The sequence below is a fragment of the Prionailurus bengalensis genome, chromosome C1 (genome assembly GCF_016509475.1).
Source record: "Prionailurus bengalensis isolate Pbe53 chromosome C1, Fcat_Pben_1.1_paternal_pri, whole genome shotgun sequence".
NCBI classification, from domain to species: domain Eukaryota; kingdom Metazoa; phylum Chordata; class Mammalia; order Carnivora; family Felidae; genus Prionailurus; species Prionailurus bengalensis.
The window spans coordinates 64,110,705-64,123,883 of NC_057345.1; the positions used below are offsets into that span (position 1 = coordinate 64,110,705).

A 13,179-nucleotide genomic window follows, 5' to 3' on the forward strand; every position below is an offset into this window, starting at 1 on the left:
AATAAGTGTTTAAAGCAGTTTGAGTAGTTCTGTTACAACATTAGCTGTAGGAGTCTGTGTTCAAGGCATCTCAAATCTAACAGAGCTGGAAATGTGCTCATTTTCCTCTTCTGATCCTGTGCTTTTCCTCAAGCCTTTGCCTTCTTTTTTTTTTTTTTAACGTTTATTTATTTTTGAGACAGAGAGAGACAGAGCATGAACGAGGGAGGGGCAGAGAGAGAGGGTGACACAGAATCAGAAGCAGGCTCCAGGCTCCGGGCCGTCAGCCCAGAGCCCTACGTGGGGCTCGAACTCACGGACCGCGAGATCGTGACCTGAGCCGAAGTCGGACGCTTAACCGACTGAGCCACCCAGGCGCCCCAAGCCTTTGGCTTCTTATTTAAAGCCAGTTCCAATCTTCCAGTTGCTTAGGCTGAAAATCTGAAGTTCTCCTTGATTCGTCTCTATCTCTCAGATCTCGTATTCCATCTACCGGTCAACCCAATTGGCTCTACCTTCAGAATATGGCCAGCGTGTGGCCAGCGTCTTGCTACCTCCTCTGCTACCTGATGTCGTCCAAGCCACCATCATACCACACACTATGCCATGATTGTGGCCAGCAGTCTTGTCTCCTCTTTGTCAGTTTTCCACATAGCAGCCAATGCTGTTAAAATACAATGCAGATCAGCCACTCCCCCATTCAGAGCCTTCCAAAGGTTCCTAAGTAAAAGAGCCTACATGATGTCTCCCTGGTCATCTCTCTGACCCCAGTACCCACTGGCTCTCTACAATGCTCTGTCAGGCCACACTGCTCTCTTCCTTGTTCCTCTCCTACCTGCCATGGGGGCGTTTGTAGTGGCTTTTGGTTTTGCTTTGCAGGAATATTCCCCCCACCCAAATCCCCAAAGCCAGCCCTCTTACTTTCTTCAAGTCTTTCTTCAAATATCATTCCCCACCCACCCCTAGACCTTTTCTGATCCTTCCACTAACACACACACACACACACACACACACACACACACACAGAAGCATTCTAACCCCCTTCCTTGCTTTAATTTTCTTTATTTAGCACCTGTCTTCATCTATCATATTATATACTATGCTGATTCATTTATTACCTTTCTCCTCCCCAGTTGAATGTAAGATCTATGAGGTCAGGGATTTCTACTTAAGATTTTCACAGCTGAATAAATCCCAACCCCCAGAACATGGTACATCATAGTTGCTCAGTAACTACTTTGGATTCCTACCATTGACAGGAAAGACGTCTTGTTATACAGTTGTGTGGTAATTATGCAGGCGACTTGTCTGAGGTACTTTGCCTCTCCATTTACTCACCTAGATTGAACCTGTTTGTATATTGATAGGTTTCTTGCGGATTACATTTCTCTTTTCATCTAAATAACAATTCTCAATGAATTAGAAAAGTCCATTTTTTCCCTAATATCAAGTTCGGTGTTCAGGTTTCCAATAAATTATCTCAATTCAATTGCTTTCATTTCCTAATTTAGTTACGATATACTGAGCTGTAGTAATCCAAGGACTTCTGGGATTAAAATGAAGAAGACATTGCCTCTTACAGAATTTATGGTGTAGTGGACAGACATAATTAAACAATAAAATACAACATAACTCATAAAATAAGAGCAGTACCCAGTGTGAGAAGAGCCAATGACCAATAGGCCCAATAAAAATGAAAATACAGGATCAAATGTCAGATACAAAATGTGGAATCTCGGGGCGCCTGGGTGGCGCAGTTGGTTAAGCGTCCGACTTCAGCCAGGTCACGATCTCGCGGTCCGGGAGTTCGAGCCCCGCGTCGGGCTCTGGGCTGATGGCTCAGAGCCTGGAGCCTGTTTCTGATTCTGTGTCTCCCTCTCTCTCTGCCCCTCCCCTGTTCATGCTCTGTCTCTCTCTGTCCCAAAAATAAATAAATGTTGAAAAAAAAATTTTTAAAAAAATGTGGAATCTCATGGAAGGAAGATGAGAAAGATATATATCAACAAAGTGCATTGCTCCTTTATCACTGTTTTAAAAGATAGGATGACTTTTCCTCATGTAGGAGGAAAGTAACAAAAGGAATTTATTTGGTTTGCTCAAGAGGCAGGAGTGCGGGGAATAGTGAAAAGAGCAATGGGTTTAGAGTTAGAAGATCTAGATTTGAATCTAACACTGCAACTTGAATCTCTCATCTGCAAGTTCTGAAAGCTGGTGCTTAACCTCGGAGTCTCTGTTACCTCGTTGGTTTACAACAAGGAGGGTGGTGGTTAGGCCAGCACTAGGGATTATCTCTGTATATACTTTCCCTGAGTTCTTAAAAGAAACCTTTCTTAATCCATCAAAAATAAGCATAAACACAAAGGCCAGTTAACATGGTGATACAAGGAAATTTTTTAAAGGTTTCTGTAAAATTTTTGCTAGCCTGAGACTTGTCTTAAATAGTTCTTGGTTCTGAACAATTTTTCCAGAACCTCATCATTTGCTGAATTTTTCATATTTTCATCAACTGCTATATAACTATTCATACGTATAAGTAAAATACAGAATTGATGCCTGGATATATTCCCTTTGCATTTCTGTTTTTAGCCACTGTCCTTATTAAAGAGATCAAATCTCCCTATTTCCTCATTTCATTTGAAATTACTGTTTGAAATGAAAAGTCATTATTTAGAATGGAAAACAAATGACTACTTTTCCATTTAATTTTAAACTGACACAAGGGGATAGAAATTATTATTAAATAAAATTATTTCTTAACAATCTGTATTCACTTGTTAAATGGAAGCATGCCCCTAGCTTTATAACCCCTACTGTAGGATCGGTATGTATATTTCAGAAACTCCTACACCCAGCAGCTATGCACAATATCTGAATTTTGTCTTCCCAGAAGAACTTGTTTGGATAGGTGGAACTAACTAATGTACATGTTTCTCCCCCTGTCTTATTTCTCTGTTTTTCAGCCCTTGCAACTGGACTGTGACCTCTGCGCCATAGTGTCAAACTCAGGTCAGATGGCTGGCCAGAAGGTGGGGAATGAGATAGACCAGTCATCCTGCATTTGGAGAATGAACAATGCCCCCACCAAGGGCTATGAAGAAGATGTTGGCCGCATGACAATGATTCGAGTTGTGTCCCATACCAGCGTTCCTCTTTTGCTAAAAAATCCTGACTATTTTTTCAAGGAAGCAAACACTACTATCTACGTCATTTGGGGCCCTTTCCGCAATATGAGGAAAGACGGCAATGGCATTGTTTACAACATGTTGAAAAAGACTGTTGACATCTACCCGAATGCCCAAATTTACGTGACCACAGAGAAGCGCATGAGTTACTGTGATGGCATTTTTAAGAAGGAAACTGGGAAAGACAGGTGAGTCCTCTGAGAGGCAGCCTCGTGTCTTTTGTCTAGCCTTTGTCTTTTTTGCTAGCTCCTTGCTGAGTTCTTTTGCCAGCTATCAAATGAACAGAGTTATTTTTCAAATTGATTGTTCTGTTTTCTTGACTATTATGATTACTTGATGAGCCAGCAGCTAAGCCCCATTTATTCCACCTACACTACATTCTGTTCTCTCCATTTTGATTGGCTTGAGGATCCAAAAAATACTGGATGCTTCCCCAAGATATCTTTAGATTTGTTCTTATTTAGCTCAATTTGCTATTGGTTAAATTGGATGTTAGCCGAAAGGAAGTCTACACATTTTCTGTTTCAAAACAGACATATTAAGGAACTTTAGGACCTAAACTCCTTTGGAAGTTGTGGTAAAAATTTACCTGAGACTACAAGACAGAACAGGCTATTGATTGTCTAATAAGGTTGCACGGCTTCTTGCATGCAAATAGACCCTATGATCGTGAGCACCATAACTTGGTATCTAACAGATATGTTGGTATGTTCAGCAGAATACCATATTGAAATTATGCATTACTGAAAATCATTAACAGTGGATTCTTGAAGAGAAATGAGGTATAAATACCATTTACTCAATTATCCAACAAACCAATTTGCATTTTTCATTACATCCATTTTTTTTCTGTAGCCTTCTGTAAAACACCCTTCCCACTTCTTTGTCCTGAGGCCTATTCACCTCATTTTTCTCCCACTCCTTACATCTCCCGTTTCCTCTCTGCTCCCTCTTATTCCCCTTTCCCATATAACTCTACTGCCTACCATTTTTTTTCTTTCTTTTGAGAAAGGCAACCAGTGTATGAGAGAGAAGTAGAATTATTAGTTCACATTTCTCATTCTAATAAAGAGCCACTGAAGGAAAATATTGAAAACAATTGCAAGAGTTTTAAGTCATGTGTGAATCTTACTTATTCATGTAATACCATGGATAAATTGAGCATTGTCTGTAATTCCAGTATTAACATTCTGATTTCCTCAAAATGTATCTTTCACTGCTTAATATTATCAAATCTAAGTTTTTAATTACACTAGGGTACGTGCTTGTGGGGGGAAGTTTCTGATATCTCTAGGTGTAATTTGTATGCTGATAATTATTTTAAAACCTTATCTGGACCAATTCTCCTATTGATAATGTAAGTTGAACATAGCATTTTCTATTTCTGAGCACCCAAAATGCACAGCTTCTAATGAATTACAAGGCAGGAATAACCATAATGCTGGCCCTTTTCCCTGTTAGAGTTTGAAAAAAGAATCCCAATAGTTAGATTTGAATCAGTGTGGAATAAGCGTTCCAAAGAGATAGGCAGGATAAAGGAGTAGGTATGTAGCACAATTCTATATAAATATGACCATCTCAAGGGGGTTGGAAATTTCTGGTCTCTCATTAGCCCAGAGCAATGCAATTAATTAGATATATTTGGTATTTCATTAGTCATAGTCAGCCCTCAGGGTATCCCCCAGTCATAACTATATGCCCTAGAATCATTTGGGGCTATCAGAGAAGCACTCAGCATGCCGTATGCTCCTGTGTATTTATATCATGTTGGCTTTTGCTGTGAGCTTTCAGTGAGACGGCACACTGTCAAAGATATGTGGATTGTACAGCAAGCATTGGGAGAGAATAGCTTTGGAGGATTCATTTTCCTACTGGCTGTGATGAGAAAAGCTATTTGTATAGTAGGAAAGAGCTTGCTTGGTCAAATTAATGTCCAGGTATCATTCATTTGGTAAAGTTACCAAAATAAAAGTAGGGAGGAAGAAAGCCAAATTGATTTTATAATGCTTCTTTCTGTTTTCCTCACCAAGTCTATTCATGTCTGGTTGCATCATAGAGTCCTGCAACCAGACTGAAAGAGACAACTGTGCTAGTGTTTGAGAAATGAGCAGAATGGATGGTTTTGGTAAAATCTGGTTGGATGGCAAAAGGTTGACCAACATGACTTCAAAGGCTGTTATGTGCTCTATAATTTAAATCTGTATCCTAACTTTAGCTGTGTGGATTTTATTGTCTAAGGATTTCCCATAGTGATCTGATGTTCATTGCAAAATTTCAAACAAAGATTTTTTTTTTAACATTTTATGAAGGAAAACGTCAAAATTATAAAGTAGAGAGACTAGTGGTTTAATGAACCTCTGTATACTCACTGTTTGGGTTGAATAACTATTAACTCGTGGCCAATATTGTTTCATCTATATCCCTACACGCCTTCTCCCTCCCCAAGGATTATTAAGAAGCAAGTGCCAGACATCATGTTATTTTGTTCATTAACATTTCAGCATGTATCTCTAAAAGGTAAAGATTCTTAAAAATAAGTACAATGCCATTGTCCTACATAAAAACCAGCAAGATTTCTTTAATAACATTATATAGTTTGTTTTCAAACTTTTCCAATAATCTTATTAATATTTTTAAAATTTAATTCAGATTAGGATTAATTAGCATTAAGGTCCATACGCTGTTCAAATCAGGATTAGCATAAGATCTATACATTATAACTAATTGATATGTCCCCTGTATTTCTCTTAATCAATATCTCTCTCCCCCCATTATTGAAAAAAAACTAGTCATTTGTACTATACAGTATTCTACAACCTAATTTTTGCTAATTGCACCTTCCCATGGGGTTTTTTGTATATTGGTATTACTATAGTGAGGCTTTCCTGGATTCAGGCCATATTTTCTTCTTACCAAGACCATTAAATGGTACTTCTATCAGCAGGTATACTGACCAGTTTTCTCCATTTACGTTAGCAGTCATTAACGATCATTGTCTAGATTCAGTAGTTCATTAGAGGTTGTGAAATGGTGATAGTTCATGTTTTCATTTATATTAGCTGAAACTTTATAAAGAGAAACTTGTCCTTGTTAACTTTTTTTTTAAACCAAGAGATAGAAGATAGGACCAATCCTTTTTCTTTATCAGTTCTAAGGCACTGGTTCCCTAGCATCCTCCAAGAGTGACCAGTTTATTACTATCAATGTTTACATATTGACATATATTTAACTATATTTGGAATATTTTGATTTATTAGAATTATGTCTTTACGCTCAAAGTGTCCTACTTTGTGCCATGGGAACCTCTTCAAATTAGTTTTGGAGTCCTTTTGACATGCCTTTAGTAATTTTGGATAGCTTCTTTGATTCCTGGTATTACAGGTTGATTTAGGCTTTTCTTGTACAGATTCTGATGCAAAGCTAGATCCAGACATTTCTCCAAAGAACTTTGGTCCTTTTAGTATTTAAGAGAGCAAAATCTTGGTGCTACATGTGCGCGTTGCCACTAGGTTTGTCTTTGTTTCTTGGCCTTTTCATTGGACAAAGCTAGTGTAGAAACAATGCCTATATTGTTCAAAGATAAAATCATCATGATTTCAAACTGAAACTTCTGATTCAGATTCAGGGCTATCATGTTTTAATTTTACCTCATGTATTTTACATGTGTTTCTCCTTTTTGCCATGTTGGCAATCACAGGTCTTAGAGATACCAATGTAATTACTCATTTGTTTCATTCCACAACATACACACAACACTCTTAGAATAACATCACAACCAGCAATATTATTAGTCAGCATTTTCAGATTCTTTTACATCAAAGAAGACGCATTAATGCCAAGCATTCATGGGGGTCCATGCTCACAAAATGTGTGTTACTTATACCCTAACAAAAGTTTTAAATATTTTTCTCCTAAGTAAATAGGAATGTGGCCAGTGGATATGTCATTGCAGACATGAGGGAGTAATGAAGAAGGACCTCAGTTTAATTTGACTTTTGTTGTACAGCTATTTTGGTTGATTTGCCTGAACTTACTGGAACTTTTTAGCAAGTGCTCATTTTCTTCATCAGGTTTTTAACGGAGAGGTTATGTCACCATTATGATGTATAATTTATAGAATCTAAAAAAATTGTGTCCCTAGTAGTTAAAATGATTCATGGTAGGAAAATGACTAAATGGACTTTCTCAAAGAAAAAATTTGACTCTCAGCTTGCTTCTTCAAATTGTCAAAATCTTTTTAAAGAAGTATAAACCTCTCTCCCACGTAAGGTGGGCATCTTTTCATTTTGTCCACTGCTTTTCTTTTTTTTTTTTAATTTGTCTTAAGGGATTCTTCATTGTGGAAACATGAAGTAGTAAAAGAAATGTATATAGTGTTAAGTTTCTTAGAATAAGTTTAGACCAACTCATAAGCATATTGGAATACTTTTTTCAAACCAAATGAAATTTAATTTGCTTTCTTATCAGTTACTGACTAAAATTATTTGGCTTGTCACTTAGAAAGAGTGACCTTATGGGAAAGGCTGAGAAAAAGAAAGAGAAGGCAGCTTGTCTTTTCTCTCTTCATCTTCTGGGGCCCAGTTTTCTTTGGAATTCTAGGTCTTTTGGACAGTGGTCACCTTTACATTTTCACTTAACCAAATATTTTTCTAGGAAACAACCTTCAACAAACCAGAAAACTTTGGAATTAAAGGTCTTATATTCAAAATAAACTGGACCCAAATGGATCTTTCTTCCCTCTTTGAATGATTGGTATGCATAAATAACATTAGCCTGCTGACATTTACACATTTGCATTAATACATCTTAAGACTGAAATACCCTCGAGGTGATGTCAGGCTGACAGTGGCACATGGCGCCACACTCAGCATCTGAAGAATGCGATTATGTGCCTGGCCATGTACTGACACAAAATGAATGTGAACTCTCCTGGAGAAGCAGCAGAGAGCCAGTGGGAGCTATTCTTCTTACCTGTAGGCAGGTGGGCAGTTGCAGCTTGCCTCCCACTTTAGAAATACATTGGCAAATGCAAGCACATTATTTAATTAAGTAATAATTGAGAAAGCTATAGTCCCCATTAAAAACGCAAAGCTAATTTCGGGCTGATAAAGGGCCCTGAGCTGCCCTAAATAGGTCTTAATTAGCTGGCACCAATGTGGCTCCGCCTTCAGGGATGGATGAAATTAATGAAAGCTAGTAGCAAATAGATCAATGTTTTAAGATGTTACTGCCTCAGGTGCAGAGGTTGAGAAGGGAGGGAGTTACTTTTAAGGATTGTTTAGGAAACAGGATGCACAAAAGTCACTTTCAGAAAACACTATCAAAATGGCAAACTGATTCGTAAATATCAAGATGGCTGCCATGTTTAATATTTGCCAGCATGTTCCATCCTTTCCCACTCCATCCTAAGGAGAGAAAAAGAAATCAGTGAGGCGTCATTTCTCACTGCCTTCTGTTGGAGACAGGTTTGTCATCTGGCATGGTTTTAAGTACAGCCTGGGTTTTGCTATTTCAGCTTGGCCATTTTGAAAGTTTCTTAGGATTAAGTTGGCTCACATCCCTTAGGTTTGCAAACCCTTAGTGGCTTCTAGAGTGGGAAGAAGTTTCAAGCCCCCTCGCCCTGAGAATTTGGGAACTCTCTGAGAGTCCCTTCCATTGGGTTACAAGGCAGGTAAGCTGCCTCAACAAAAGGAGGACAGCAAGGGGCAGGGGCAAAAACAAAATCAAAATAGAAGAAAAAACTGTGCTAGCCTGAGAGTTGGCCACAAGGCACCGAAATGTGCCTAATTCACCCAAACTAGTACTGTTTTTCTACCTGGACTCTGAAAACAAAGATGTCTAGTTATTCGTAACTCAGAATAAATAATAGGTATAACTCCAGGAAATCCTGGACCAACAGAAAATAGGCAAAGTGGAAAGATTCTTGGACTGAAAGGCTGGGCACAGTATTAAAAATAGTATTTTTCTTTTTTTCTTTTTTTCCTTTTTGAAGATGGTCTTTGAAAATTCAGCATCTCAGCACTTTTTCAAGAGCAACGTTGACACACCTCTGTTAAAATGAATTAATGTTCCCATCCCAGCTGATATATTTGGCAGGAACAGTAAGTTCACATAGCAGTCATGGGCAGACCCACAGGACTCCTGAGTCAAAAAGTATAATAAGGCATCCAGGGCTCTGTTTTCATGCTAACAAGCATTGGGAAACAAGGGATTTTGTTTTTCCCATTATTCATGATGGCATCCAATGACCTACATTAGGCTTCTTCTATAATACACATCACTGAAAATTAAAAATTCAATAAAAGAGGGAGAAGAATCTATTTTAATAATGGGAGAATGCTTGAAAGGATGTTTGTAATTTATCAAGCTATCAGTACCAACCTGCCATGTGCTTAAAAACAGACACATGTGTGCACACATACACAGAGTAAACACTGATATATTTGACAAGACAGCTTAGTTGAGGATTAAAACAAGAGAAACAGCTAAGATTCAGTGACCATATTTTTAAAGGGAAGGCTGTGCAGACTACTGATATTGCAGAAATCAAGACTTGCAACCAGTGTACTTGGGGAAGTAAGTTCTCCTGGGCCTTAGGATATGACTTGACAGAATAGCTAGATACATGGCCAGATTATACTGTAGAGAAAGAAAGTCCCAATAGACACTTACGCTGAACATGCTCTCGATATAAAGGCCTTTGAACACCGCAGAGGGTGTGAAACTGAGAGACAAATAGGCTTCAAATTAGAAACCCCACTAGAATATATCTACACTTTTAAACTTTATAAGGGCTTTGGAGGTTTTTAACTTCTCTTGTTTGTTTGTTTGAAGTCATCTATCTCTTAAGCTGGTTTACTCCTCTCCCATAATTTGGATTTCTACTCTCCTTTGATATTTTTTTCCAACCATCTCTGTCTCTCTTCAAGTTTAGGTTAAAGTGAAAATTAAGAATGGTTATATATTTGTTTATAAAAAAAAACTTATGAACCAGGAGCGGTCTCTTTTCTTTTTCCTTAATTGTTGCATGCCTAGACTCTCAAGACAGAGTTGATTGTTTTGAGACTTTTCGTGCTATACTATATCCATCTGGATGACTAGATTTTTAATTGCTTGGACAACCATTTCAAGGTAAAAATAGTGTGTAAGATGTTGTAGGGGCTCTACGAGTGTCTGTAGAATTGAATTTTTTGCTTCTCTGCAAACAAAAACAAGAGACTTATCAGGTGTGGTATTATTGACCTTCTAAATGGGCTTCCCCCTTTAGCTCTTTTTCTCAGAAAAAGAATGGGTCCTCTAGATCAATACAGTCTCTTTCTTTCTTTCTTTCTTTCTTTCTTTCTTTCTTTCTTTCTCTTTCTTTCTTTTTCTTTCAACACAGTACTTTCAAACTTAAGTGTGCATATAGTCTCCTGCTGATTCAGGTGATTTTGAGTGGAGCCTGAGAATTTGCATTTTGAAGAAGTTGCCAGGCCAGGCCAGGGCTGTTAATCTGAAGATGATACTGCAAATTGTGCTATTGTAGATTGCTTTGATTGAAGGATAAGACCACATTTCATTGATCCTTGAGCCAGAGAAATACCGAAGTGAAGAATAGCTATTTCCCAAATACCTTGGTAATCTGCTTGTAGTTGAATCCCAATTTTGTGACTATGCTCTGTCTCTGGCCAATTAAGTGTGGTGACCATCTTAAGTTGAATCTTAAATCCTTAAGAATTCAACGATTTATCTGACCTTACCATGCTTAATTTATCCATTTCTCTCATTGACGACACACCTCATAAGGACAGGGACTGTGCCCAGCTCCATTTTGTTCTCAGACCTACCATGGTGGTGGTTTGCCACCAAAATAGCAAATGTATTATTTTTACTCTACTCCTATCAGCTAAATGGCCCAGAGATATTTCAGGTTTCCTTGAAATGACCTCAGCAATAACTCGTCTTCTTTGTTCTGTCATTATCACTACCAATGGTGCAGTGTAGGCCTTGTTTGCCTCTCACACGGTGACAGCTAACCCGGCCTTGACTAACACAGCTTTGCAGATTTTGTTCCCTCTGCCTAAATTGTACTTCCTCCCATCACCATGCACACAAATGCATCCTTTATGACCAAATCAAATGTTACCTCTTCCATGAAGCCTTTTATAATATCTCTAATTAGGACTCATATTCCCTCCTCAGAAAATCCATAGCATTTGGACTTTTTAAAAATGGAAATCATCACTCCCTACCATGCATTATTGCCACTTATGTCTAATCTCTTTAGGCAGTCCATAAACTCTTTGAGGGAATATCAACTCTTATGTATTAGTTTCCCTAGCACCTGATATAATATTTGACTCGGAAGGGATAAATAGATGAGCAAATGAGCACAAAAAATAATAACTGGTAGTGTGTTTTTTTTTAAGTCTTCAAGTCCCTTTGCCACTCTTTGAAATACTTGTGAATTTCCAAACACTTTTCTTCAGTATATAGGGGTCACTGTAATACAACGAGGCAAGTTCCAGGATTGTGTTTTGATAGAAAAGTTTCCACAGTTCTATTCAGACAGACTACCCCTTGCTCTGCCTTACCCAAAGGTTGGCAAATCTATTACCTTCTCTAGGAATTTTGTGTGACTGGGCACTGGGTTTTTAATAAGTCACTGACAGAGCCATTCCTCAAATACAGGTTTCCATTTTAGTTGCACATCAGTGGAAAAGCAGGTTCCGAGACTTCACTCACAATTCTGTTAGCTGTCAGTTGCCTGGTGAAAAATCAGTTCCTAGTACCCACACCCAGGGTTATACTCTTGGGCTCTAGGAAGCAAATACAACAACCAACCATCACAGAAGGCAGGGGACAAAAGACCAAGTAAAGGAGAACTGATCACCACCCAGCTTTATCTTTTAATTATCTCCCACAGAACATTTTCTTCTTTGATAACAAAGAAAGTGAATTGCCTTACTGAGAATTCTTTTTAAACCACTGCATGAATGGTTGGTGAATTTGTACATGGATTTAGAGGAAACTTAACGAAAGTGTTTTGACATAGTTCAGATCCTGTCACTCTTCCACTCAAAACCCTGCTATAGCCCCCTATATCCCTTAGGGTACAAGCACAAGTTTTTACAGTGATTTACAATTACCTTTAGGGTGATCTGACCCCTTGTAGCCTCACTGACCTTCATTTATGAAACTTCCTTTGTGCTCACTCCGCTCCAGCCACACACACTTCCTAGCTGCACCTCACCCACGATCGGCATGCTCCCTCCTTTAGCCTCTACTTTAGCTCTCTGTGGGATGACCCTTCCTCCCCATATATTGCATGATTCACTTCATCATCTCCTTCAATCCTTTTCTCATTTGTCATCCAGTCAATAAATGTAACGTAATGTCACTTAAGATTGAAATCCTACTTTCCATAACCAGGATTCCCACCTATCCTTATCTTGTTCTACTTTCTTCTTTTCCCCCATAGTGTTGTTTCCTTCTAACATTCTATAGAATATGCTTCTTTATTTCATCCTTTATCATTTGTCTGACTCCCCCACTAGGATAGAAGTTTTTTAAGCCAGGGATCATTGTCTATTTTTGTCACTGATAAATCATAAACACCTAGAACAGTGTATAGCACAGAATACATATTTAATATTTGCTGAATGAATGTCCAAGAGAAGCAAAAAACAATCACATAAATAAAGGATTGAGGCAAACTTGCATAGCTTATCTTGCGGGGTCTACCAAAGTTCAGCTTAAAAAGAAGAAAATACATACTTTCGGAAACTATGCAATTAAGGTAGGAGTAAGGCCGTTTGTTCTGTTGCTCTACAGAAGGTTACGTGTGATAGCCCTCTGTTTCAAAGAGATCATCATGTCACTCAAGGAATGGTCTGACCGAGTTTTTATTCTTTAGCACTTGGACCAGCTTAAACAGAATTGACCAAATTAACTCATTTCTTTAGCACACGGCAGAAACAGCAACAATCTTTGACTCTTATTTGATTTGGTAGGAAGGTGGATCCCGAATGTGAGCTGA

The 13,179-nt window shown here is 38.3% G+C and overlaps 1 protein-coding gene across 3 annotated transcripts in view; it reads left to right on the forward strand.

Annotated features, from left to right (window-relative positions):
- Positions 1-13,179, forward strand: part of ST6GALNAC3 (ST6 N-acetylgalactosaminide alpha-2,6-sialyltransferase 3) — a 549,238-nt gene that overhangs the window by 339,536 nt on the left and 196,523 nt on the right. For all 3 annotated transcript variants that reach the window (XM_043575303.1, XM_043575304.1, XM_043575305.1), the window contains exon 3: positions 2,940-3,349. In XM_043575303.1, the coding sequence (XP_043431238.1) occupies positions 2,940-3,349 (410 nt within the window). The remainder of the gene's footprint in view (positions 1-2,939; positions 3,350-13,179) is intronic.